This window comes from Nothobranchius furzeri, chromosome 11, assembly GCF_043380555.1.
Source record: "Nothobranchius furzeri strain GRZ-AD chromosome 11, NfurGRZ-RIMD1, whole genome shotgun sequence".
In the NCBI taxonomy this organism is placed as follows: Eukaryota; Metazoa; Chordata; class Actinopteri; order Cyprinodontiformes; family Nothobranchiidae; genus Nothobranchius; species Nothobranchius furzeri.
Genome location: NC_091751.1, coordinates 47,430,107 through 47,457,595, shown reverse-complemented (window position 1 = coordinate 47,457,595; position 27,489 = coordinate 47,430,107). Strand labels below are relative to the sequence as shown.

Below are 27,489 nucleotides of genomic sequence, written 5' to 3'. Positions count from 1 at the left end.
TTAACCCCCAATCCAACCCCTTAAAGCGGAGTGTAAAGCAGGGAGGCATTGGGTCCCATTGTTAGTCTGGTATGACCTGATTTGAACCCTGATCTCCTCAGGGCAGACACTCTACCACAAGTCACTGAGAAGGTCTCTGTAGTGAGTAAATTATTGTTGATCTTAGTTTTTGTCAGAAATTTGCAGAAATAAGAGAGAGCATGAATTTGTGGCTTCAAACCTTTGGACCATTGATAATCTGCTTTAATCTTTTTCACCTTGCCTTTTTCTCATTTTCACAACCCTGTTCTGATGTAGCAGTTTAGGCTTGATCATATTTGTTTCTATGTAAACTGAGATTAAGAATCTGTGCTAATTCTTCAGATTGACATTGAAGTGAACGGAGAGCCTGTAGAACTACACATGAAGCTTGGTGACAATGGAGAGGCCTTTTTTGTCCAGGAAGCTGAAGAACTGAACGTAAGCATAACAACTACAGATGAAACCTCCATTTTAACAATAACCATATTTAAATTTGCTTAAGGACTATAGGAGTGTTGGTGTTAGAGACAAACGTTGGCTCCTGCTTAACCATGCTTTCATTTTTTATGTCCCTCCCTTTTTGTTTTAGCAGATTGTCCCTGCCCATCTGGCCACCTCCCCAATTCCTACAGAAAGTCATTTGTTCTGGATCTCAGAGGTGGAGCAAAGGACATCCAAAGATCTAAACGATGACCCTGCTGACCCTGAGGACCCACCTGAGCCTCCAGCTCCCAGTAATACAGCAACAAAAAAGAAGAAAAGACGAAGGAAAAAGCACAAAGGAGACCCTCGCAGGGAAGAGCCAACCCCACCGATGTCGGTTACTTCCAGTAATATTGCTGCTACAGCTGCTGCTATCTCCAGTAATGGACAGAACGACGAGATCTTTGAGATGGACTTGAGCTCAGACGAAGAAGCTGTTGCGCACGTCTCAAGGTAATTTCAGTTGCTGTTTCAGTTTCTTTTTGATTATGAATGCATTTAAGTTTTTTTTAATTGTTATTTTTTTTTGTTTCTGGATTTAGATCACCTTCAGTCACCACAATTCGTGACATTGACCCCAAATTACCCGCAGCCAGACCTAACCTCGAAGGTTATCCTCTGTCTGATGGTGAATGGCCGTTGGGTGATGGGTATGTAGATGAACATGGAGCTGTCAGCCGTGGTAAAGAACCAACACAGGGAAATGTATATATCTGTCTGTGTTTCTCTGTGTTCCTTTAGTCATGGCTTGTCTCAGGCTTTCTCCCCGAAGAGTGACTCTGAACTGGTGATGAGACCTTCAGAGAGTTTGCTCAGAGCTGAGTCCCACATGCAGTGGACATGGGGGGAATTTCCAGAAACAACCAGGGTGAGCACATTTTCTTAGCCACATTGTTTTTTTCAGTAAGCTAGTCCTAATAATCACTGCTGTTCCCTAACCAGATCACTAAGAAAGAGAGACCAGAACCACTGAGAACTGTGACCATCACCCCATCAGAGAGCACTCACTTCCGTGTCATCCTCAGCTCAGAGGCCATGGAGAAAGAAGGAGAAACTGAAAAGGAGGATAGCACTCCCTCAGTGTGTACCATAGTCAAACCCGAGCCACGCAGCCCTATCCCCACCCTACCTCCTGATAATTCTCTATCATCTGTCAGCACCATAACCTCTGTGAGCCCCATAGCCCCTACAGAGCCCCTTGATGCTCTTCCATCTAACGTGAACACCTCTACCCCTTCAAATAGTCACCTGACGGATTCTCCCTCTAAGAAGAAAGGTATGTCAGGATGACTGCTGCTGACGTGGTTAGAACTCATTAAAATGTGCCTAAATAGTAAATAAATACATTTCTTTTTTAATTAAAGGAGTCCCAAAAAGGAGTCAGCATCAGGGCCCTGAGGACATCTACTTAGATGACCTGAATGTACTTGAACCTGATGTAGCTGCTAGATATTTTCCTAAGAGGTTTGTTTTTACGCAGAGCACTGAAATACCTGACCCATTTCAGATTAAAAAGAAGCTGTACTTTAAAATGGAACTATTAGGTAGAAATGGATCCTCCTCTAAAATCACTAATTAGTGTATCAAATAAAAATAAAAATGACACGTTTTTCTTGTTTTTCCTGTTCCAGTGAGTCTGAGGCAACGACGAAACACTGGGTGGACTCTGAGATCCACTCTGGCTCACAGTCTCCTCAGTCTGTGGGCAGCGCAGCAGCGGACAGCGGGACAGAATGTCTGTCTGACTCAGCCAGTGACCTCCCTGATGTCACTCTTTCTCTGTGTGGAGGTCTCACAGAAAATGCAGAAATATCCAAAGGTACATAAAAGTCAGCCTAAAAGGCATTTTTTATTGAATGAAGCTACTTATGTGACCCATTTATCATCCGTGGAGGCTCTTGTTCAAACACCCATTTTCTTTATATCTTCTTTAAGTGTCATAAAGTCTCAAACTGTTGGGTTTTAATTTATTCAACCTTTTTTGTGTTGTAAAGTCTTATATTGTGATGATACTATCGAGGGATGTTCCGATCACGTTAATTTTGCTTCCAACTCCGAGTCATTTGATTTTAAGAATCTGCTGGGTCCCGTTCCTATACTTGAGAAATGCATTAAGAAAAAAGGAGAACACACTAGAGTTGTCCTTTAATTTATGTTTAATCATGAATGCATTTCTTTCTGTATTTGTCATTTCTTTAGTTTATTTGTCATAAACATCACTTGTTTAGGAAGTACATTAATAGGAAACATGTTAAAATTATAAATAAATGTAAAAGTAGCCTTATTGCTCATATTTTAACTTGTTTACTCGGTGTGCAGCGATTTTCAGCGACAGGTATAGCATGGCACATGACTGTCTGCAGCAGAGTAACTTTTTTCTATAAAACACCTGTGGAGCTGCCGTGTTTGTAAAAGTAGGAAGAGAAAGCCGATCATACCGCGACACGAGGAGACTGCAGAACCTGATGCCTGCATCCACAGACGCTCACCCAGTGTGATAAATGTGCTGCTATCTTCACATTTATGCTGTCCGTAGACTATTTCTCGGTTTCTTAATGTATCTTGTAGTGTTGACGGGCTTAGCTGTATTGCTGCAGTGAACTGAGCAGGGTCGGTTATATTGTTTTTAAGGTGGCGTATCGGTGTTGAACGCAGCACTACCTTTTCCTCCTCATTAACTGCCCAGTTTGCACACATTACACATGCTTAATACACTCCCTTTGCTGTAAAAATACATCTAAAAAACAGACATTTTCCCTCTATTAAGGGTGACAAGTATGCTCTGTGTTAGCTAACTGCTACATGTTGTGCATGAATTCCCAGACTACCTTAAATTGTGGGACTTACAGCATTGATGTCTGTGAAACAAAGAGTACTGATGTAGAGGAACTTGTTGAATTTAAAACTAATCCATTGTTTTTTCATTAGAAAATCTCTTTTGGGATGAATTTAAAAAGTAATGGTTGTTGTTTTATTTGGTTAAATCTGATTTATCCCACTGATTCAGATTTCCTGAAACTCGTGATTGGATCGGAGCATCCCTACTACTAACCATTTTATCTGCTGTCTGTTTGCAGAAAGATTTATGGAACACATCATCACATATCACGAGTTTGCTGAAAATCCAGCAATTATCGATAACCCCAACTTAGTGGTAAAGATAGGAAATAGGTTTGTAAGCTGTTTTATTTCATGTGCATTTTAAATGTGCGTTGTTATTGTGAGTAAACAGTTTTTTAAGACTTTTTATTTTTATTTTTTGCAGGTATTACAACTGGACGTTAGCTGCTCCTTTGATTTTAAGTCTGCAAGCATTTCAAAAGAATTTACCAAAGGTGATTTATTAAACAGTCATTTTTGCTTTATATTAATTTAAATTGTCAACAAGCTCATTCTGTTTGTACTTTTGTCTATTAAAGGCTACAGAGGAGGCCTGGGTGAAGGAAAAAATGCCAAAGAAGTCTGGTCGTTGGTGGTTCTGGCGAAAGAGGGCGGATAGTACAATCAAGCAGGTATGCCGTGTTATCAGAATTGAAAGCAAATAGTGCATTGTATAATGTTTTTGCCTTTGTAACATAGTTTATTTGACCATGCTAACGTTGTACAAATTTCTTCCTCCCTCCACAGTCTGAGACTAAGCCTGAAGCCAAGGAGGAGTCTCAGTTAGAGGAAGGACCGTCCATGTCTCAGGAAAGCTTGGTTTTATCGTACGTGTTAAACATTTCAGATATCAGGTCGTTTTGAGAATCAAGCTGAATGGATGGAGTTGGTAAACAAATGTTTTCAGTTTAAAAGGAACAGGAATGAAAGATGGAAACAGTTTCTGGAATAGGATAGAAAATTCATTCATTCATTCAAATTAATGTCTCAGAATAAACAAACACTGTACCTCCCTTGCCCTGCAGACCTAAAGCAGGAGACACCTCCAGTGACGAGGAGGCCAAGGAGGTCAGTGCTGCGTCCTGTCAGGAGAGGCTGCAGCCAGGAGATGCTCCACACCATTCCAACACACACACTTACAGGAAGTCCTTGCGTCTTTCCTCTGATCAAATAGTAAGTTCAGTTCTGCAGATTTAATTTCCTTTAAACAATTTTACAGACTTCACAGGTCACTTTACTCATCAAGTTGATTTTTTATGGTAAGAAATAATAATAGAAACTGAAATATAGCATTCATTAACGTTGGTACTTTGAAGTTGGTTTATTTGGTGTTTCAGAGCTCCATCTGCTGGTTGCTTCTAAAGTCCAGAGTGTTTGTCCCACATTCTGTCAGTAGGGGGCACTAAAGACTTGTAGAATATTGGTGGTAATGAAGCAGAGCCATTAATGTGTAAAGTAATGCCCATGTTGTTGGACTGTTTTGTTGTTTAGGAATTATTTTGTTTCTCATGCTTTGATCTTCTGTGCTTTCAGGCCAGTCTGAAACTGAAAGAGGGACCAAACGATGTGACTTTTAGCATCACCACCCAATACCAGGGCACATGCCGCTGTGAGGGCACCATCTACCTGTGGAACTGGGATGACAAAGTCATCATCTCTGACATCGATGGCACCATCACCAAGTGTGTGCTTTTAAATAATAATTCCTCTGAAATGTTCGTACAGCTTTTTATATTATTATTTTTTTAAGGTGGACGCACATTTGTGTGGGAACTTCTACTTAATTATCTGCTCACAACATTGCCTATAATTATCAACTGTTATTTGTACTCTTGTTAGTGCCTCTTTCAACTTTCCTCTTACATGTAGATCTACTTAAAATGACTTAAAGGCCAGACTGCACACATCCATTCAAGAGGAATGAAAGCTACTCTAGCATTAGCAAAAACTGCATCTGACACATTTATCTGATCAGTCCTCGAGTTATGAGGCAGACAACAGTGGCTTAACTCATTCACTGCCAGCCGTTTACTGATCAGAAAAGCCCTTCGCTGCCAACGTTTTCAGCGTTTTCAATGTTTTTTAAGATTCCCAGAACTTTGTGCTCTATGATGATGTTGACGCCAAAACAACCAAAACAAAGTAGACTCACCTCTTACATCAGGAAGAATCTGCGTGTTTCGAGCGTTATCCATTCTTTCATAATCCGTTGTCAAATTGTGATTGACAGAAGCTTTTCCAGTTCGCACCTCGCGTTTGTTTTGGGCCGCTGCTGTAAAAAAAAAAAATCTCCTAACGCCTGGATTTTCTGCTTCTTGGTCATGTGGCGTGTGACATACGCGGATGAAGATCAGCCTTAGAGCTGTGGTGTTTGTTCTCACGGTGCGGTGGCTCGTTCCGATGCCCACACAGTAAAAAAATGCAAATGACGACTTTAGTCGTCCATGGCAGTGAATGAGTTAATGTAATGTTTGCCTGTTACAATCCTATATTTGAATGTAAACACCTACAAATTAAACAGAATTGTTGAATTTATTGAATAGTTAACATTAAATCTGTTCTGCACTTAAATAATCATTTGTGAGGATCAAACTGATCCAGGCGGACTGCAGCTTATTATCTCTATGGCCCTTCAGGCCAACCTGTGACGCGTCACACTTTGAAGGAGAGGTTGAAAAGCAAAGGAACTATAATGAGCCCATTTACATTTTAGTCTAAACGCACATAGCCATAAGCTGAGGCTGAGACTGTCTCCTCTATGAGCCAGTGATCCTCATTAGCAGGGAACATCCCATAATGTTCTGTATTCCTGATTAAATGTTAAAGCAGTCAAGGTGCTTTATTTGACCCCTTCTGAACAGTTTATACGCCTCATCTGTCCATTTTTTTCCTTTTCTCTGCACAAATAATCTCCGGCTGTATGTTTCGTGTTCACGAGGATTCTTATCATGCTAATATTTGTGTGTTTTAGGTCAGATGTGTTTGGACAGATTCTTCCACAGTTGGGAAAAGACTGGACTCACCAGGGCATTGCTAAGCTGTACCACTCTGTAGCCGAGTAAGTGCACAACAACCCGGAATAATCGGGGGAAGAATGACTCGCTGGGCTGTTTAGGAGCGCCATTTCCTCCCAGTGTTTTTGTGGGGAGCATTCATTAAAGTCAGACCTGAGTTAATGTGATTAGCTAAAAGCATCATTAACAAGATTCTCTCATTAGTTTTCTTTTGAACTTTTTGCAGCTTTAGTTATGTAAGCAGCAGAAAATGACCTACACCTGTAGGACCTGTGGTGACTGGACAGTGTTAATGAAGTGCATCTTTATTCTGTGTAATTGACTTGTTTTCCATTTACAGCACGTTATAGCAACACTTTATGGCAGGAATCAAATTTAATTGGCCCAGTGAAACGGTGTTAGTGTTAGAAATGGCTATGTTCATAATAATAGTGCTTATAGAGCAGTTACTATTAACCCTGCACTTCTCATTGACAGGAATGGATATAAATTTTTATATTGCTCAGCTCGGGCTATTGGCATGGCAGACATGACACGAGGTTACCTGCAGTGGGTCAACGATGGCGGGATCATCCTGCCAAGAGGACCACTCATGTTGTCTCCCAGCAGCCTGTTCTCAGCGTTCCACAGGTACAGTACCACGTGCTAATGTCCACTGCTTTTATTGTATCCAAGATACTTTTAAATAATAAATAGTCTTAATTTACATTAGAATAATTTTACATATATGGTTGTGTTGCCAACTAGAGTAATTCGTTTGCTCTTTGTTAGAATAGGGTATCCGTGGGGTCTTGAAAAATTTGGAGATCCCTGTTTATACCCTGTAGAATGTCTTGTTCATTCATTTTTATCCCAAGCATGATTTTAAAAAATTTGTTTGCAAATAGATGCTAAAATAGAAAAATTATTTGAATCCGCTAGATTTATTCCTGCTTTCCATCTGATTTATTAGTATTTCTATTTGGAGCTCTGCAACTATAGTACATTCTACTAATTCCCAATAATTTTATCCCTGTTATGAATATTAGCATTTGCTCTGAAAATCACAATAAAATGTTGTTGTTTTTGTTTTGTTAAACACTTAACAGAATTTAAAGAGCAGTTCACTGAGAAACCATTTTTGATTTAATATTTCTGAAAATGAGCAGTAACTCTTGAGTGCAGGCTCTAACGCGCGGCCTGAATGTGAAAATGGTCTCCTACACCTATCTCCTGCATTAGCTTCTTATGAAAACCCGACACGTCTGTGTCACATTGTCGCTTAACATTGATGGACTCACCCAGTCTGACTCATGGCGGGCAAGGCTGTTGTTGTTTTAGTGTCCAGGAAACGGCTGGGAGCGTTTTAGCTAGTAGAAGTTAACCATTACATTAGCACTTCCACAGCAAGGCGGAACTCCTTCAGGCTTGTGTTAGTTGTGGAGATACAACGTCAACGTTGCAAAGCAAATAAAGTCACTGGTAGAGTCACGTTGCTGTTAGCCAATCAGAGGAGAGATGTCCAAATATCAGGAACTAAGAATTTAGATCCTGTCGTCTGAAGCTACTTTCTCCTCCGGCTGACTTCTGTGTCCTCAAACAGCATCTGTGTTTTTTTCCCCAGAGTACGACTTACAAGGCACCGTTTATATTAGAGACCACTGCAAATGTAATAAAAATAAGAGTAAGCTTGATCTTCAAATATGTAGACAACAGTAGGGATACTATTTTATTACATCTTTGCTTCATAAACAGTCTTTATTTTATTTTATAGTTTAACATCAACTCCTCTCTAATAGAAAAGTATTTAGACACTTGGCTGTCTTTTTGAAGTGAAACCTGTTAAATATAATCTGAACAGAAAAATGTTTGTTCAGTTAATGTCGAACCTTGCCTGGATACACATCCAGGTCATGAAAATGAGTTTCTCTAACATAGTTGTTTATTTCAGGGAGGTCATTGAGAAGAAGCCAGAGATCTTCAAAATTGAATGCCTCACAGACATCAAGAACCTGTTTCAGCATAACAAGAGGCCGTTCTACGCCGCCTTTGGGAATAGAGCTAATGTAAGTTAATGCACGACCGAAGACATCAAACAGTAAAGTACCCGATTCTTACATGTTGGTGAGCTTTTCTTTTCCTTTTCTGTAGAAATCGATGCATTTTGCAATGTCACCACAGCACTTTAACTATCGTTTAGCAGGCACAAACATGTGAAATCGATATGGGCTTGAACCTGAGCTGAGGTCACTGATGAAGTGTAAGCCCATGTGACTTCATCTGTGGAAAGGAGTGAGCACAGCATCCCATCTTCAGCTGTGTAAACAACAAAATCCCACATGAAGCAGACACAGAAATTCTGTCTGTCTCTGTCACTCACCAAAGAAAGCAAAATGAGACCAAGAGTGAACACAGTCTTTGTCTTGTCCATCAAAACAATCACTTTAGAAATGTTGCCATTAAATGATTTGGGTGTAAAAGAAGCTGTAAATGTGTCGCTGTTACAGAGTCATTTATTTTAGTTTACACCAGTGTTGGAGGCTTTCGTCAGCCTTCCATCAGTCAGATGTTTGTAAAGACCTCACATATCATTCTGTGTGCAACAGGAAGTCTAATCCCTAAACAGTTTCCCTTCATCTGGATTTATCCCTGCTTGTTTTACTGGCTCCAGTAAACCTTACATCACTGTCTCTGTTTAGGATGTTTTTGCCTATAAGGAGGTGGGAGTCCCACTGTGTCGGATCTTTACTGTTAACCCCAAGGGAGAGCTGATCCAGGAGCAGACGAAGGGCAACAAGTCCTCGTAAGTACCTATTGAAAATCTGTGCACCCATCATTGACATGCAATACACATCTCACTGGGATCATTTGGTTCTGATTGCTTTGTTTTCAACTAAATATTTTACATTTTCCTTACAATTTCAGCCCTCCTGAATTCATTAGTGGGAACGTTAAAAAGCCTGAGTTACAGCCATATAAGATTATACAAATGATTTGAATACGTCAGTTTTTCTGTTCAGGGTTGCACTTCTTACTCTCTCCTCTAGCCTACTCTGAAAACGTTAGGGTAATATCGGTTCTCAAAGCTACTCAAAATGTGGTTTTCAAACAGGTCTTATAATTTGTTGCTCAGAAACAACCTACTTAAGGGTGTATAACACAGAAAAAGCATTTTTATGGTCATTTCTGTTTATAATTTGTCATGGTGAGTTTTTCATGCAGGCTGAACATAAATAGTCTCCTACACCTATCTCCTGCATTAAGGTTGGTTTATGCTTGACGCGTCCGCGCGGCTTCGCGCGGAAAAGTTGCGTCATTTTGCGTCATTTTAACAACCACGCCCCTCCACCGCGCCTCCGCACGGCCCAGAATTTCCGCAAAGCGCACCTCGGAAAATTTCTAACCACGCGGACGGACGGACGCGGAAAAACATGGCGGACCGGCAAGAACTAGTATGGCAGAGGTTCGTAAATACAGACATTTTTATGATTCAGCTCTCAGAGATCACCGTGATCAACATGTTGTTAATAATTCTTGGAGAGAAATAGCTCGCACTGTCGGAAAAGACGAGAACGCTGTTAAAAAATGCTGGAATGCCATGTTGTAAACATTAATTTCTACTTCTACTATGGTGTAGTGTTGGGTGCATGCCATAGAGCTCCATGCTGCCCCCTACAGTTTGGGAGAATATTGGCTCACCGCAGAGACAAGCTGCACGAACCATAAAAGCTGCGAGTTGTGAAGCGCGTTCCATCCGCGAGCCGCATCACCGCGCGGAAAGTGAATGCGTCAAGCATAAACCAAGCTTTAGCTTCTGAAAGAAAATAGACGGTGATACTCTAGGATTAGAAAGCCTGACAGATCTACGTCTTCATGGACTCACCCATTTTGACTCGGGACGTAGAAGGCTGTTGTTGGTTTAGCGTCCAGGAAACAGCAGATAACGTCTTGGCTAGTAGAAGCTAACCGTTCGAATTAGCAACTCCACCACATGGCACAAGCTCGTCCAGGCTTGTGTTATTTGTGAAGATAAAACATCAAAGTTGCAAAGCAAACTGTGCTAAGTGATAGTCATGTTGCTGCTATCCAATCAGAGGAGAGATGTCCAAATATCAGGAACTAAGACTCCAAATCCTGCTGTGTTCCGCCTCTCTCTCCCAGCTGACTCCTCTGTGGTGATACAGATGCATCTGGGCTCTTTGAAGTGCCACAAGGCTCTTGAAGTTTATTGTCCCGTTACCCAATTTAACATTTAGCCTTGAGAAGCCATTTGACTCAAATTGACTCAAAATGTACAAATATGTGACAGAAGACACTTAAAATATGCCTAAAACAGACCTGTTAGTGTTTTTTTCCACTCAGGATTATTTGGGTAGTTATGTTTAAAAGCCTTTTCGACTATCATCCCCACAAAGCGGGAGAGAGAGACATCAGTTTTAGAATTAATGACCAGTTTGAAATCTTTCGCCGTGTCATAGCTGTCTGAGTCATGCTGCAACAGATTTTAAAAGCTTGATGGGTTATTGCTCCAGATGACTCTGGTTTCCTGGACGTATTATGTAAAGAACTTAGGGATGACTCAGAACCTTTGTGTGTTTCTGTAAGCCATACGAGTCTCCTTGATTGCTGCTTTCCTCGCAGGAATGTCGTCTTTTACTGAAGATCGAGGAGTTCTCTTATAGCGGCTACTCCAAACGCACCTAACCTGCCCTTACTTTATCTACCTGTTTCACCGACATGGCAGCCTAACTATAATTAGCACCAGCCTTGTCTTTTATCGGACAGAAACTTGAATGTTGTCCCTGCCTTCTACGCTACTTTGTGTAAAAGCACTTAAGTGTAGGATCTGTTGTGATCTGTGTGTCCACAGTTACGGCAGACTGAGTGAGCTGGTGGAGCACGTGTTCCCTTTGTTGAGTAAAGAGCAGAACGAGGCCTTTGTGATGCCAGAGTACAGCTCCTTCTGTTACTGGAGACAGCCGCTACCACAGATCAACCCTGATGAGCTGCTCTGATGCTGCTCCCAGGGTCACCCAGGTATACATCGTCATGGGAATGGACTGAGCACCTATGGACCCATAGCACTTACACACACACACACACACAGACACACACACACACACACACACACACACGCACACACACACACACACACACACACACACACCGCTCTGCACTGAGTCTGACACAGAAAGTTATTAAAACAAACTTGAAAACTGTTAAAGTAAAAGATTAATAATAATCTGTAACAAAAACAAAAGTGCAGCTGTGGGACACAAGAAACAAATACCGACTCGTTCCAGGCTGCCAGTGCAATGACTACTCTTTAGTCCACAGGTCACAGCACTAACATAACTGTTTTTCTATACCATTGATCTGAAGGATGATTGTATCAGCCGTCGCACCAGGCGCTAGATTCTGGGTTCAACAGAAGATTTCTTGAGTTTTATTTGACACAAATGGATGAAACCTAATGCTCAGATCACCCTGGCAGCCATTTTTATTGTCTGATTTTCCTGTTAGGACCAGGTAACAGTAAAGTGACTTGTATGTTTGCCAGAATACACGTATTCACCATTTTAGGAAGAATAAAACTGGTAATCGTGACCTGCACGTATCACATTACACCACTTATGAAGCTAACTGTAGCAAAGCAGCTTTAGGAGTGCAGCTGTCCTCCCCCTCCTGTTTAGGAGACTCTCTTTGGTGGGTTTTGGTCCGTGTTCTCGTCTTTGGTTTTGTTTCTATTAAAGATACTATTTAAAATATGCCAAGTATGTGAACATGTCACTTAAGGACAAAATGAAGCAGCTTCATGATATGTTGTTGGTTTAAGATGTTTATTCTGTTATACGACCTCTGCCGAGCAAGTGTGTTCTGTTAACAATGCAGTAATTATTTATGATAGAGATGTTAAGTTATTCATTTATATCATCATTTTGCTTCTCTAAGAGTGATCAGTCGTCAAAGTGAAGGAGAAGTACTTCAGAATGGTATTTTGTGTAGTTGGACTTAATAATGTGCACTTAATTCTAACCGCTGGGCACTAAGTTTTTCATGTGTAAGGCAGATACAGCTTTCTGATTTAAATCCACAGCTTTAGTGTTAAAGTGTAAATGTAAAGAGAGAACACTTGAGTTGCATGGATCTGGAAGGCGTTTCCATTAGGAAGTTCCTGCTTTAAAAGATAAAAGGATGGCGTGTGTGCGTACCTAATCGCTGAGCGCTGCTGCTGGAGTGGTCTCTGTCCCCTCGGTGTCTTTAGAGACTCGTCTTACGCACTTTGTGTAAGCTGCACCCTCATAGGCAGCCTTAAAACGCACACCTTTGGCCTCAAGCCAGTGGATTATAAAAATGTGGGTCTATATCACCGAAAGAAGAGAATGATTGTGTGTCTGATAAATTAGTTTTTGTTTAAACGTAAACAGGAAATGCTTGACTCTGTCTAGGAAGCTAATTGATGCACTTCCTTGGCATGTATGTATGATTTCAGAAACCATTATCCTTTATTACAGTATATCTTCCTCCAGAGTATAACGTGTTTGACTGAAACAGTAAAACAAAACCTTTTTTTTTTTTTGGTTTAAAAAGAAAAAGCACAACGTATAAGACATCTAGATCTGATTTGTCCTTTAGTTCTTTGATGTTGATGCATTAGCTATGTCACTCTGATGCTTTTTGGAATAAAATGTGCTTTTTTGCTTGATTTCATTTGCTTGTTCAGTTTAAAAGTTTGAAGTCCGATAGATTTATCTTCTAATTAACAAAAGAATTTCATTCTTTCTATGAAAGTAAAACATCTCGTGTGAAAGAATCACACTCATCCTCTATGATCCTTGCATTTTTGTTACATAATGTGTTCTCACTTGATTGCTGTGGAAAATGATTTGATATAAATGCTGATCATCACTTTTTTCCATCTTGCTGCCTTTATTTTTGTTTTGTTATAAACGTATACGATCTGTTGTGGGACTGTTCTGTTTGGATGTAAAACGCTTGCTCTTTGATTGTGTCTGACAAGTAGAAATACCTTACATGTACGCTGTGTTTTAGTTGAATAGAGATGTGGTTTAATGTATGTTTAAAATATTCCCCTGTGAGAAGAGAAAAGAAAGCAGGCCTAATGATGCTAACAATATGTGGCTTGTGGTTCTATTTGTATAAAATTTCTAATTCAAAACATTCGTGTCTGCGTCACTTTTCAGCTCGAGTCAAAGACAAAAAGTTCAACAGTAACCACGGGCTCGTGGAGTAACTTTACCCTGGTGCTCGATTTCAAGGGACGGTGCATTAATGAGGTTGTTGCAGAAGGGAAAGAAAACCCTGGGGTTGTTTCAGATGTCTCTTACCGATCATCACAAACACAGTTTACAAGTTATTCAGAGCAGTTTTGTGTTTCACTTTAAGCTCTTTTTTTTTACTGAAAGCTAAACTGAGAAGCAAACTATTTCTGTAGTTTGCCTTTGGATATATATATATTTTATCTTTGAAGTGAGAAGAGATCTTTTGTTTTAACCACGCCCACTTTACGTAATGACCTAAAAGGGTTTATTCTATGCCGCTTCTGATGCTTGTTTTCATACATGTAAGAATCGATGCCTTGTGAGTCATTCTCTTCGGGGGGAAAGGCTCTCGTGCTCCTGGTTCAGTAGTTCAAGAGTAAATTAGCTGGAGGAGATGATTCTCATTAGTATTCATGAGATACAAACATCTCACTTCTGAGTGGCTAACGGCAACGCGACTCTACCACCAACTCTGAAACAATGTTTTATCTCCATAACATAAGCCTAAAGGTAAGAGTTCTGCCAATTTGTTGATTTGCTAATGCTAATGCTTCTGGCTACAAAAATAAACAGCTTTTCCCAGCCATGAGTCCACAAAGTGTGACATAGATCTATGGAGCTTTTTCCAGTCAAAGCGTTTTTGCATCTATTTCCTTTTAGTGTCTAAAGCCTAGTTTATGTTTCTGTGTCTGTATGGAGACACGCAACGCTATTATTAGTCGTTGCAAGGGCTCGCCAACAGACTCTTGAGGACTGATGGAGTCGAGGCCACTTTTCTAAACATCTGTCAAAGAAGACGGAGAACGCAAACTTGTGATTGGTCAGGATGCCACTTCCTTTACATTTGGTAACAGCACCTCCATTGCGCCCTCCAAAAAAAAAAAAACTGCACCGCTGATATCTAGTGGCAAACATGAAGCAGCTTGAAGAATATTTTGTGAAAAATATGAAGGCTTTATTCACCCGTGACTGCAATAGCAAAGATATACTCGGCAAGCGTTTTATTTGTGGATTAAAATGATAGGAAACGTGGTTTTAAGAGGTGCAAGGGAATGATGGACAAATTAGTCGGTGTTAAAAAGTCTCTTAAATACAAAAACAATACAAACGCAATAGTAACGATCTTGGACTGGATACATAACAAGAAACCTCAGAAAAGTGCTACGCCCTCTGTTGTCCTGGCAGGAAATTGCTTTGTAACACTCCCTAGGTGACCAAGTCTGAAGGCAAATGTTTCCGTCAATGCGTGTGCATGTCTCCCTCGTGGAGCTGACGCAGAAGCATGAACTAGGCTTAATTCAGGATGTAGAGGTAGACTATTTTAATGTTCAGCCTGCAGGTGAAGCTCCAAATGACTGATTATATTTCAAAATGAAGTAAAATACATTTCTCAGTGAACCCTATTCCAGGGATGGTTGAACATGTATATTTTGGAATCACGTTTGTTAAAAGACAATGAAAATGGTGGATTTTATTGTTAATTTACCAAAAAAATGACAACAGATACAAAAATCAGTTTAATGATCAAATATATTAGATACAACCCCCTGCCTGTAGCATTTAGCCTTCTCGCTAAAGGCTGGTAAAACTTCTTAGATGAACCCTTAACTGTGAATCTTCAGTGTGACATTGCACCTTCAATAGCTGCATCACATTAAATCAGTGAAAAATATGCTTCAACATCTCATTCAGTCAGAAACTCTTAACATTTAGTCCTCTCTACTGAGCTCCAGCTAGCTTTTGGCCTGCGATGCATACAGGAAGACGGCGTTATATGTGGAGAGGATTTCTCCAGACTCTGTTGTGGCCAGCTGGCCTTTGATCCTCCACAGGCTGACCCGGTCTCCTTTCCTCAGCGGGAGAATCAGACTAAAGGACACTGTTCCTCCAAAGCAGCAGGTTCCACCAGCTGAGGCCTTCTGTTGGCAATCCCCAGGTCCAGATGAGCTCCGAAGCCTGTGTATGCTGCGATTAGACACGGACAGCACAGCCTCTATGTGGTGCCCCAGCTTCGCAGTCAGCAGGCCTGATATCAAGTATCGGCCATTGTGTGGTACGGTAAAGGTTCCTGTGGACGAGAAGGGAAAAATGTTAAACATCTCAGGATTCTACTCCTGGGTGGTACTGTGTATCACACAAACACTTTATTGTCCATGTAAGTGCAAAAAAAAAAAAAAAAAAAACATTTAACTTAGCCACACTGTTAAATCAGGTAATCAAAGATTTTGCATCCATGATCCAGATGCAAGTAATAGCCAGTAAACATGCCAATTAGAAACATGCCATGTGTTTATAAATTATTAGCATCGCTACAGAATGCAGCATAATACACCCAAAGTGCCTGTCTGTGGTCCTAATGTAATGGCCTACTGATCGGAGCTCCATACAGAGATAAAAAGAATGATAGTAGACTAATACTTGTTTGATGGATGTGTAGCTAGGCAACCGACTGCTTAGTGTGGGTATATATAAACTTACATCCAGTAACTGATTATTATTATTTACTCTCTGTTTATCAGTTAATATCCACAAATGTCTGAGGAAATGTTTTTTAGATATTTAATATTCAAATGCTTTGTTCTAAGCTCCAAATGCTCTCATCATTACGTTTTTACTTATAGCAGCTCCTTATGGAACAACTGAAGTACCACAATAGAAAAAAAAACATCTACATGACACTGAGGAAATAAATGATAGAGTAAACTTGAACATAAATACTGTAGTGACTAAAGGTTCCTATGCTTTTTCTGAGTGCTCATGCATTTATTTCTAAAATAACGAGGAATTTTCCAGTTACTTTTGCTTTATTAGCTACGCCTAAAAAAAGAACAAAAATCGATACGATTGACAGGTCCTGAGGTTGCTCTAGCAAATATTACTCTTACAAGTCAACATCTCATACCTTTGCACCATATCTCAACTGTAAATCACTCACTCAAATGGTGTAATGTATGTATGAATCCTTCCTTCCCATGGCAACAATGCTGTAGCATGGACAGCACATGGAAAGCAGATTATTACATTCAAATCCCGCTACAAACTAAAACGAAGCACTTCGAGACCCTTGATAGTTACAAAGCTACATTAGATGTTTTTTATCTCTTTTATTTAAGAACTACAAAATAAATAGAAAATGAGGAAATCTGTAAAAAGACTGGGCAGCTCAGAATCCTGATGCTTTGTCTAATCCCATGTTTAGTCATATAACATGTATTTTGATTGGTTATGGGTGTACCTGTGTGGGGACTGTAGTGTCCTCCGTCATTGACCAGGACTTTATTAAAGCGAATGACGCCAAACTCTCTCATGAAGGCTGGCTGCTGAGTGAGGCCAGCAGAGAAGGAGAACGGGTCTGCAGGTCTACCATCGTCCACTGAAACTAGACAAGGATTATTCAGATTATTCGCTTTACATGCATTATTGTAACAGAGCACACATCCGTACTTTAACGTAAAGCTCTCAAAGCAGACGGGGTGGGAGACAGCCTAAACAAAAGAAACATTGATGTTATGTTAACATTATTTCACAGTACAGGGTAAGTATATCACTTTATGCATTTCTAAAAACAATCCTATATAAATCTAGCCTAGAAATCTATACCAACTGTAGCAGTAGCAAAAGATTTAGCTCTGCAGGTCAGTCTAGACAATATCCACTGTAGGTCTACCATTGGCCTGAACAAATTCAGGTTAGGTCAATCACAGCGCTCCATGTTTTGCAGTGTTGGGAAAGTTCGTTTTAAAAACAAAGTAGTTCAAAGTTCAGTTCATAAATTTTAAAGCGAACTAGTTCATTTTTAGTTCATCATTAAATGTAAGTTCACTGTTCTAAAAATGAACTAGTTCATAGTTCTTTTTTTAATATAATATATATAAAGGTGAATTGTTAATCAACCACAGGGAGGAACTAGGCTGAGATAGGAGACAAGGATGTTCCTCAAATTGCAATATTCAGAGTGCAAAACATTTAATTACCTTTAAATTAAGGAACTTCTCAAATTCAGTGAATTTTCTGACTTGTTTGCCAAAAGAAAAAGAAAAAGTTAAAGAGCTTGGGTCATAAAGAGCAGCAATCCGCCCCAAATGATGTTGTAAAAAGAAGTAAATAAATGAGTAGTTAAATATTAACGGTGCGACTCTGACTAGTGTTTTCAGATAATTTTTTCCCCAGTTCATTCCAGTTCCTTCCATACTGTGTTTGTTTATGTTTATGTATTTAGCAGACGCTTTTGTCCAAAGCTACTTACAAGTGATAATCGGCATGTTGCTCTTGAGGCTAACAACAACAATAACAACAACAACAACCAATTTCCAGTCAGTCGTAGGTGGCAGTGAGGCAGCATGATGAATCATGGAGACGAGGGAACGAGGAGTGGACAGTAGAGAGGGGGGACGGGTGCAGGGTGGTGCTAGTTTAGAAGATGCTTTCTGAAGAGCAGGGTCTTCAGGAGTTTCTTGAAAGTCATAAAGGAAGCCCCTGTTCTTGTAGTGCTTGGTAGGTCATTCCACATTTGTGGAATGATGCATGAGAAGAGTCTGGATTGTCCTGAGCGTGGTGTAGGCACTGCTAGCCGACGATCCTGTGATGACCGGAGCGGCTGGGCCTAGACGCAAGCCTTTGCAAGAGGATTCAGGTAGATGGGAGCCGTACCATCTTGGACTTTGAATGCTAGTGTTAGCAATTTGAATTTGATGCGTGCTGCTAGCGGTAGCCAGTGGAGCTCAATGAACAGAGGGGTGACGTGTGCTCTTTTTGGCTGATTGAAGACGAGACGTGCTGCTGTGTTCTGGACCATTTGAAGAGGTCTCACAGTACAGCTTGGAAGACCTGTTAGATGGGCATTGCAGTAATCGAGGTGGGAGATGACAGTAGATTGCACCAGGAGCTGGGTGGCATGTTGTGTTAGGTATGGTCTGATTTTTCGTATGTTCTACAACGCAAAGCGGCATGAACGAGCAACAGAGGCAACATGATCTTTAAAGGTCAGGTGTTCATCAATCACAACACCCAGATTTCGAACTGCCTTTGAAGGAGCCAGAGATAGGAAGTCATTTTGGATTGAGATATTGTGCTGTGTGGATGGTTTTGCTGGGATGACAAGTAGTTCAGTTTTAGAGAGGTTGACTTGGAGATGGTGGAATTTCATCCATTTTGATTTGTCAGAGAGACAGTTTGATATTCGTGCAGAGACAGTGTGGTCATCCGGTGGAAATGACAGATAGAGCTGGGTGTTGTCTGCATAGCAGTGGTAGGAGAAGCCATGTGATCGAATGATCTCACCCAGTGAGGTGGTGTACATGGCAAAGAGGTCCTAGTACAGAGCCCTGGAGGACTCCTGTGGCAAGATGGTGCACGGTAGAGGATTGTCCAAGCCAAGATACACTGAATGATCGTCCTGTGAGGTACGGTTCAAACCAGGCGTGTGCTTTCTCTGTGATGCCCATGCTAGAGAGTGTGGACAAAAGGAAGCCATGGGTGACAGTCAAATGCAGCCGATAAGTCGAGCCGGATAAGCACTGAGGATTTGCCTGTTGCACTAGCTTCTTTTAAGGATTCCGTCACTGCTAACAGAGCAGTCTCAGTGGAGTGGCCCTTTTTGAACCCAGACTGGTAAGGGTCAAGCAGACAGTTTTGAGAGAGGTATTCTGTGATCTGCTTGAAAGGCACCCTTTCAATGATTTTTGACAGAAAAGGGAGGAGAGAGATAGGTCGGTAGTTCTCCACATGATTTGGAGGAAGAGATGGTTTTTTTTTTAGCAGCAGTACCTGAACATGCTTGAGAGAGGTGGGAAATGTACCGGATGTCAGTGAAGCATTGATCACATGTGTGACTGCTGCAGCTACTGTAGGAGCAATAACTTGGAACAGCTTAGTCAGAATGGGGTCAAGTGGGCATGCAGTAGGGCGGCTGCTCGTGAGAAGCTTGGACACACAGTTCTCAGTGAGAGGGGGAAAAGAGGAAAATGAAGCAGTAGGGCTTGAGAAGGTTGGGCTAGAAGAAGTCTGTGGTAGCGAATGTTCAGGAGTGGCCAGTTGAGTAAACTTTGCTTATAGCTGCCACTTTGTCAGTGAAGAATGAGGCAAAGGTGTCAGCTGATAGATTGTTGGTAGGAGGTGGAGACGGAGGGTTGAGCAATTTCATCTTCCGAGTAGAAATAACGAACTGGAACAACCCCCAAAGTCAGAATGTTTTTTAAGTTCAGCTTTGAGGTTTAATTTGGCAGCTCCTTATAATAACAACAGTAGCTTTGGCGGAAACATGTTTATTTTACAAGATAAACTTTTAAGGCTGCATCTAAAATCGATGTTAAGTACAGTTGTATTATTTCCGAGGTTAACACACCGCAACGTCCGTCCTCCACACAGCAAAGGCATAGAAGAGTAGACGCCGCGCTGACTGCTACTGCCTATGGTGGCCGTATTTACGGATTCTACTTTTTATAAACTCTATGGCATACAGGATGTTTCAGCTAGGCATTAGCCGCATGGAGATCTGGAGCTGGAACGGTGAAAGAACGCGTTCATAAACCCGTTCACACAAGCCAAAACGAACGCACTCACTTTAACGTTCGTCAGACAAAATACGAACAAGTTCACGAATGATCGTTCAATGAACGCATTCGGGCACAACACTGATGGTTTGTATAGATGGAGGGTTTAGTGCCAGAGCTGCAACGGGGTAAAAACTACATAAATGGTGTCGGCTCAGGAACAGTGCTCGAAACGGCTTTGGCTTCAACTTTGGGCGGTTTATACTTTGACTTTTCTTTGAGACATGAGCAGATAGGAGGAACTTCAGTTCTCTTTTGAAAAGGGTGTGTGTACTTCTTAAACGGTGTAATGCGGACTGCCCAACTGACTGCTTTCTGTAGCGATTATTATGTTTGTTCCTCTAATTGCTCCCACTGCTGTGTGAAGACGGTTTGAAAGGGTGAAAACTCCAGATTGCTGCTTTAATTCTAAACTTCACCATTTTAAAGTATTTCTTACCAGGTGAGTCAGCTGAAGCTTGATACATCTGGTTCCAGGGCACCTTTGGTGTTAGAGGAGCTACAAGATGAAGCACGTTTCAACTTGTTATATACTGTATCTGTACTGTTGCAGCCAGAGAGGAAACATTCTTGTAGACCGTTAAAAATTATCATATAGTATATTGCATTTAATTTGCTGACCATATTTCTATCTTCTTATTTTAACAAATGAGACTAACTAACGACTGACATGCAAGCCTGTAAAAGTTTCTGCAACGAGTGCGCCTGCAGTGAGTAAAGTCCCTCAACAATCTGCCCACACTTCCTCGAACAGAACACATCCAGTTCCCACTCCTTCGCACTCCCAGGCTACAAATTATTCACAGCTTTTTCTCTTTTTACCCTGATATAAAAGCAATGACTGGAGAATCGTGTAATGCTAACAGCTACAGTACCTCTTTGGCTGGCTGGCTGAGGTTTCAAAGACACAGGCTGCAGAGGAGGATAGCCTGGAAGAGAAGGATTGCAAACACATTATGTTTTATTGTCATCTTATGAAAAAGGTTAGAACGGTTTGGCTGTCCATCAGAATATCACAGCAGAAGTAAAACAAAACTCATTTCAGCCTCGACTCAAAAACCATTTCAAACTTGTTTCTTTTCAAATCCAGCTGTTTCCTTTGAGACTTGAAATGGTTTTATCATATAAACTGCAGGGGGTGAGTTTAAATAAATGCATGTGATTTTCTAATCCGCTATTTCTGCAGACCTTGTTTAAAAAAAACACGTTTCATGATTGGCTCTTTTCATTGCTAATAATTAACTGGGATTCAGAATGTTAAAAGAAATCCTGGCAAAACAAGCCAATGGCTCGACTTTAAGCCTAACTTTTACTCTCTGTTTTAACTTTTTAAGCTAACTGGCATTAACACTACTTAATCCCCTTCACTGTCAGGGAACAAAATAACAAACGTAGGCTGCTCTCTGCTCTTTTACTGCCAAACAAGATGAAGGCTAGAACAAAGCCCTTGTTTTGTTGTTTGATATTTTATTTAAGCGTCCTGCACAGTCCAGCTAATTCAATCCAGAGCTGTCTAAATCTGTGTTTAGTTGCTCTCTCCCATCTCTTTGAATGTGGCATCCATTATAAAAAGGCCTGAGGTAGAAACAATTAATGTGGATCAAACAAAACATCTAATGCACATGTACAAATAAAGCCTTATTATGAGTTTCATGTGTCGGATAGGATAAAAAGAGAGGAACAGATTTGTGTTTGGTTGTGAATCTAAGTGGTGTCAGGATGTGTTCGTGGTTGTAAACTCATGAGGAGGTGGGTAGCAGTTGTTTTTTCACATCCAGCTGACAATTTTAATCAAATATCAGTAACTTGCTCTCTTCTTTTTACACAACTTAGGCAGTGATTTACCACATGCACAATTATTTGGTTTTTCTACACATTTTCCAAATCCAATGAACTTGTGCCAGAAAAGTCTACATTACTGTACATTTGTCTACACAGCCTTGAAATAGCACTCAAAAGCCAACAGTTGTAAATTTCATTATTCAAACATCTTTTTATTTCACATTCTTTGCTTCCAAAATGCCAGACGTACATGTAATCCTTTAAAAATGGGTTGCTTTGTAACCAAAATGACTCTTTAATGTGAGATATTTGGAAACAATAAACTTTTCTGAACAGCATTCAGTTTTGATTTCAGCCCCACCAAATGTGGACCAAGTTTTAAATAAATCCCTGATGAAGAGTCACAGATGTGTAGTTTTACTCATGTTGTAGAGTACCTGCAGGACTCACCTGGCGCCCTGGCAAACCCATTGACAGGTTTGCTCGACGAGTCCTCAGATCCTCTACGCACGGTGACCCTGCGCATGTATCCTGGAGGCCCCGCCTCTCCCGTCTCCAACACAGGTCTAACGGGCATCAGAGTGGAGAGGCGTGGCTGCTGGGGCACCGAGGGCTGGTTTGGTGGAGTGATTCTGATCGTGTGGATGTTGGGCTGTGCAGGTGTGTTGGGGCTGGACGGCAGAGGTGGGAGGATTACAGGGATGTGAATTTCTTTGATTCTGGTTCTGCTCCCAGATGAATCAGGCACAGAGGAAGGACTTTCTGCTCTTAAGGTAATTCCTTGGAGATGAAAAGAAAAAAAAAGGAAGATTTGAATTTATTTAAGTAGTACGGAAGAGGATTAGGGCCACTGGGAAAAACCCCCAAAGAATCCTGACTTTTTTTTCTCAGAAGTCTGACTTTCATAATCCTGAGAATAAAAGTCAGGACTATGGCAAAAAAGCCAGAATTCTGAGAATAAAGTCAGAATTCTGAGAATAAAGTCAGAATTCTGAGAATAAAGTCAGAATTCTGAGATTAAAGTCAGAATTCTGAGAATAAAGTCATAATTCTGAGATTAAAGTCAGAATTCTGAGATTAACTGAATTCTGAGAATAAAGTCAGAATTCTGAGATTAACTGAATTCTGAGATTAAAGTCAGAATTCTGAGAATAAAGTCAGAATTCTGAGATTAAAAGAATTCCTAGATAAAAGTCAGAATTCTGAGAATAAAGTTAGCATTCTAAGATTAAAGTCAGAATTCTAAGATTAACAGAATTCTGAGAATATGTTTATGTTTAGTAAGAATTCTGAGAATAAAGTCAGAATTCTGAGAATAAAGTCAGAATTCTGAGATTAAAGTTAGAATTCTGAGAATAAAGTTAGCATTCTAAGATTAAAGTCAGAATTCTAAGATTAACAGAATTCTGAGAATATGTTTATGTTTAGTCAGAATTCTGAGAATAAAGTCAGAATTCTGAGAATAAAGTCGGAATTCTGAGATTAAAGTTAGAATTCTGAGATTAAAGTCAGAATTCCGAGAACACAGTCAGAATTCTGAGATTAAAAGAATTCTGAGAATAACCTCAGAATTTGCTTTCTTTTTTTTTCTTTTTTCTTTTTTATCAGGGGCCCTAATCCTTTTCCATAAATTAGAATACAAATTTGTGGAAAATCAGATCAAAATACAAATAACGTTTGAACTTCTTCTGCATGCAGACAGCTCATGGTTTCTTCAGAAACCTTGATTTGAAACCTTGCTTTCAGTTGAAGAGCCCAATCAAAACAAAGGAGAGAGTAGTCGGTGAAATGAGTTTCAGGCAAGATGGAATGCACATTACTGCTCTCCAGGATCCCAGAGGGAACAGACATCAGCTGGACCTCTGGACAGTCACATAGTTGATTATCTGGTGCTAAATGAATGTATTTTAATCAGCACACAGTTAAAAATAAACAAAAATACGTCTTACACAGAAGTTTAGGGAGAATCCGAGTTTATGTTGTGCTTCATTATTGTCCTTCATTGGGACATATTACGGCTACCAGCCTGGCCATTGGGATGCAGGAGCCAGGATCACCCAGCCCCAGTGATAAGCCTGACACCACCCCTCCTCCTCCTCTCTTCCAGGCTGCTGAGGAGCACAGCTGATCTGAATCCTGCTGATGATCAACACCTGGAATAAAAAGGCTGTGCCTTCAGCAGTCTGGGAGGCAGCAGTGCAGGGGCTCTGCTGTCCTCCAGGCCTCATTTTGTTCTCAACCCCTTTGAGAAGAAGAGTTTTAATTTTTATAGTTTTAACTCTGAGTGATCCAGAAGGATCGTTTTAAAGGTTAACTTGGTGATAGTTTTATTTACTTTGGTTTTAAAACACCTTCTGTTCCAATAAAACTCTTAACATAAGTTTGAACCAGGTGCTTTATGTCAATAGATTGTTCTAGAACTTTTATCAACTTTGTGGATTTTGAAACACCTTCTGTTTTGGTGAAACTTTTAATTAACCAGGTGTTTTTAATTTTGGTAACTGCTTTTTTAATGTTAACCTTTTTGAGAGTTTTTTTTTTGTTTTGCATTATCTTAATAATGCTCACCATCTGTTTGCATTTGTTTTTAGAACCTTTTATATTAATTAAACCCATTTTAACTCCACTGTCGCATTTCTTATGTTACCCTCTCCTTCACATTTTAACATCTCCTGTCGGGGACATAACAGGACAACATAAGTAAAACCACTTTAAGAGGTGGAATGCCACGACATTTATAATCCAAATGCAGTCTGAATTTCCCAGTGCATATTTATGTTTTCAGTCCCGTCTTTGCTGACGTCTTTTGTCTCTGTCACTCCTGAGATGGGTTCGAAACTGGCTTAGTGCAGATTTTCAATGGCTTCACCCCATCTCTAACCTGTGACCACAACAGAAACTAAAATACCATCATGTCCTGCTCCCTCACCGCTTCAAAATCATGGATATGATGGTTGCTTCTAGTTGCAGGTTCAGAACTTTGAGTAAAAGATCTATTTAAGAAGCTTCGGTTTCAAAAACAAATTTCCTTCTCACATGAGTTGCTGCACTTTCCTCCTCGCATCCAGTATGGAAAATGAGTTCAAACTCCTGCAGTACCCAATAAAGGAAAGTAAAGGTTTGTTTAATTGCATTTATGTGAAAAGATTACAACCTGTTAGCTCATTGAACAACCTCATTTCGGAGAACTAGAGATTATCTGAACTAACAAGTAATAATGGGGATGCTTACAAAGTGTCTTAAAGTGACAATGTGTAGTTTTTACCATTAATCTCTGGAAATATCCATCAAATTGTTGTTGTAAATGAATTAAAAGATGCCCAGTTGTTGAAAAATATTGACTGTTTCCTAACATATAACCATAAAAATCAGTTCTAAATACATGGGAGCGGGTCTAAGTAGCTCGGCGACGCCATATTGGATGCCATGTTTCCTTCTACGGAAACCCATGAGGACAAAACACATTTGATGATTAGTAATAAATGGTTACAAAACTTCCACCAATAATAAACATTTTGTTTTACACATTTACCTCTTCCCTCATTGCCAGTGAGTTTGATATACTTGTTATTGTCAAGGATTTTTGACCCTAATGGCCAACTGTTGGTAAGATCTTATTCGAACACAAAAATAATGCTTGCTTGCAATGATTTAGGTATCTACTGCCCCCTATTGCCAGAGAAAATACAAGCTGTCACTTTAAAACAATTCCAGTCTCTAAAATATCCTAGCAGTTTATACTAATGTCATTTTAGAACCCCTACTTATATACATTTCATGTTTCATGGTTGTTCTAGCAGAATTCTTAGAAATTACAGCTAAAAGTGCGGCAGAGGCTAGCTCTGCAGCTATAGTGTCTGCAGCAAATAACCCCAAAATTTAGTTAGGCTATATATTTACTTGTATATGATAGCTTGCCAGCCTTGAAAAATACCTTAAAGTTCTCGAAAAATCCATCAAGAAGTAATTAAATTACAAATCCAGCCAGCGATCCATTCTCAAATACCTGAAAGCAACTGTAAGATATTACAGTCTACCAGTCTCAGATTTGTGATCAAATAAACATCATTAGCCATCACATAATTCTTCTTTCCTACCACAAGATATACCACAAACTACTCAGAAGCCGCATGTATAATCAAAAACAAATTAAGCTCAGCAATCATGTTGCACTGAGATAATCAGGAATCTCTTCTTCATTTCCTTCCTATGCCTCTTTCAGAATGTCGGTTGCCAGAGTGCATATTTCCCATGAGCTCTCTGCCTGTGTCTCGCTGAGGGGGCAACCATAGACTTGAAAAACATCAACACATTCAAGTGCATGCAAAAAATAAATAAAAACATCACCAAAACCAGCTGTTACAGCCACCAAGCAGGGAGAGATGCTGCAGAGGGAGACGGTTTCATCACTAACGCCTCCCCAGAATTAGGTGACAGCTTGTGAGTGTGCAGAAGTGTGTGAAAGCATTATGGAGTACTGCAGTAGACAGGAACGTCACGCAATGGAAAGCAGCGTCAGGGGGCACAGAGTAGGGCGTGCTGGTTACAGATGTACAGAAATGCATCACCCGCTGTCGGGAATACATTTTTCTGGTCTTGCTAGGCACATGGCATCATTTTATCCTCCACCCCCGTTTTCTTCCAATATTATTGATGATGGTAGGCTTTGATTGTACAGTGTATGGCAGCCATTGAGGTTTATCACTTCTGAATATTTCCAGATGGACTCCTGGGTCGGACATAGAAACACATCCACTCCCAGCCTTTAGCTATCTCACTGGGGAATCGCTCTCTGCCTGAGCACTCCTCAAATCTCACAGTGCTTAGATATATACAGTGTGCGAGTTAGCCTGCATGTGTCAAATACAATTTTCCCTTCTTTCCCAGCAGACACCCTTTGACTTCAAAAAGCCTTTCATGTCTTGTTTGTGTTGTACTTCCTCATCACAGCAGACGTGTAATCTTCTCAGCCGTCTCTTTAATACAAACGCCAGAGTGATCAATTGCAAACCATTGATCCATGAAATCAAAGCCTTTACTTTACCCCTGCTTTAAAACAGCTGTTTTTTTCTTCTTATGGCGCTTTCTATCAATATACACTTAAAGCACGGGACATATGGAGGAAGAAGGGAAGGCCTCTAGCACTATTTGAAGGACAATTGAATGAGATGACAAGGTTGCCAGCTTTTGGAAGTTGAAAGAAGGAATGATGTCTGGGAAGAGCAAAGGTGGGATGGTTACTTTTTTATCTAGATAACATGTCAAGAGAATATTTTACACTTAAAATTTAAAATGACAGCACAGACAAAAAGGCATTCCTTATAAATTTGGCTTCCCTTAATGATGAGTTCAAATGTAAACAAAGAGCTAACAGATGTGAGTTGAGATACAGCCATGGTGAAAGTTTTGAAAATGGTACAAATAGGAACTGTCAAAGTTTTTCTACCTCAGTAGATTATATCTTTCTAACAGAAGTTACCAAATCATGTCAGTTTT

General features: G+C 40.3%; 2 protein-coding genes across 10 annotated transcripts in view; one reads left to right on the top strand and one right to left on the bottom strand.

Annotated features, from left to right (window-relative positions):
* The window catches only part of lpin2 (lipin 2), a 28,637-nt gene extending 15,078 nt beyond the window's left edge, over positions 1-13,559 (top strand). For 4 of the 7 annotated variants that reach the window (XM_054741700.2, XM_015956579.3, XM_015956576.2 and 1 more), the window contains exons 3-20: positions 364-459; positions 611-957; positions 1,047-1,154; positions 1,246-1,372; positions 1,447-1,780; positions 1,869-1,968; positions 2,136-2,323; positions 3,582-3,675; positions 3,770-3,839; positions 3,924-4,016; positions 4,132-4,211; positions 4,410-4,557; positions 4,918-5,066; positions 6,356-6,442; positions 6,876-7,028; positions 8,329-8,443; positions 9,077-9,180; positions 11,248-13,559. In XM_054741700.2, the coding sequence (XP_054597675.1) occupies positions 364-459; positions 611-957; positions 1,047-1,154; positions 1,246-1,372; positions 1,447-1,780; positions 1,869-1,968; positions 2,136-2,323; positions 3,582-3,675; positions 3,770-3,839; positions 3,924-4,016; positions 4,132-4,211; positions 4,410-4,557; positions 4,918-5,066; positions 6,356-6,442; positions 6,876-7,028; positions 8,329-8,443; positions 9,077-9,180; positions 11,248-11,392 (2,538 nt within the window). In that variant the 3' untranslated portion in view covers positions 11,393-13,559. The remainder of the gene's footprint in view (positions 1-363; positions 460-610; positions 958-1,046; positions 1,155-1,245; positions 1,373-1,446; positions 1,781-1,868; positions 1,969-2,135; positions 2,324-3,581; positions 3,676-3,769; positions 3,840-3,923; positions 4,017-4,131; positions 4,212-4,409; positions 4,558-4,917; positions 5,067-6,355; positions 6,443-6,875; positions 7,029-8,328; positions 8,444-9,076; positions 9,181-11,247) is intronic. The other 3 variants (XM_070541627.1, XM_070541628.1, XM_054741696.1) reach the window with 1 other exon arrangement.
* A 1,605-nt stretch (positions 13,560-15,164) lies between these two features.
* The window catches only part of emilin2a (elastin microfibril interfacer 2a), a 30,160-nt gene continuing 17,835 nt past the window's right edge, over positions 15,165-27,489 (bottom strand). For 2 of the 3 annotated variants that reach the window (XM_015956574.3, XM_070541626.1), the window contains exons 5-9: positions 22,444-22,773; positions 21,087-21,140; positions 20,651-20,710; positions 16,896-17,039; positions 15,165-15,728 (exon numbers count right to left, since the gene is read on the bottom strand). In XM_015956574.3, coding sequence (XP_015812060.1) covers positions 15,394-15,728; positions 16,896-17,039; positions 20,651-20,710; positions 21,087-21,140; positions 22,444-22,773 — 923 coding nt within the window. In that variant the 3' untranslated portion in view covers positions 15,165-15,393. The remainder of the gene's footprint in view (positions 15,729-16,895; positions 17,040-20,650; positions 20,711-21,086; positions 21,141-22,443; positions 22,774-27,489) is intronic. The other variant, XM_015956575.3, reaches the window with a different exon arrangement.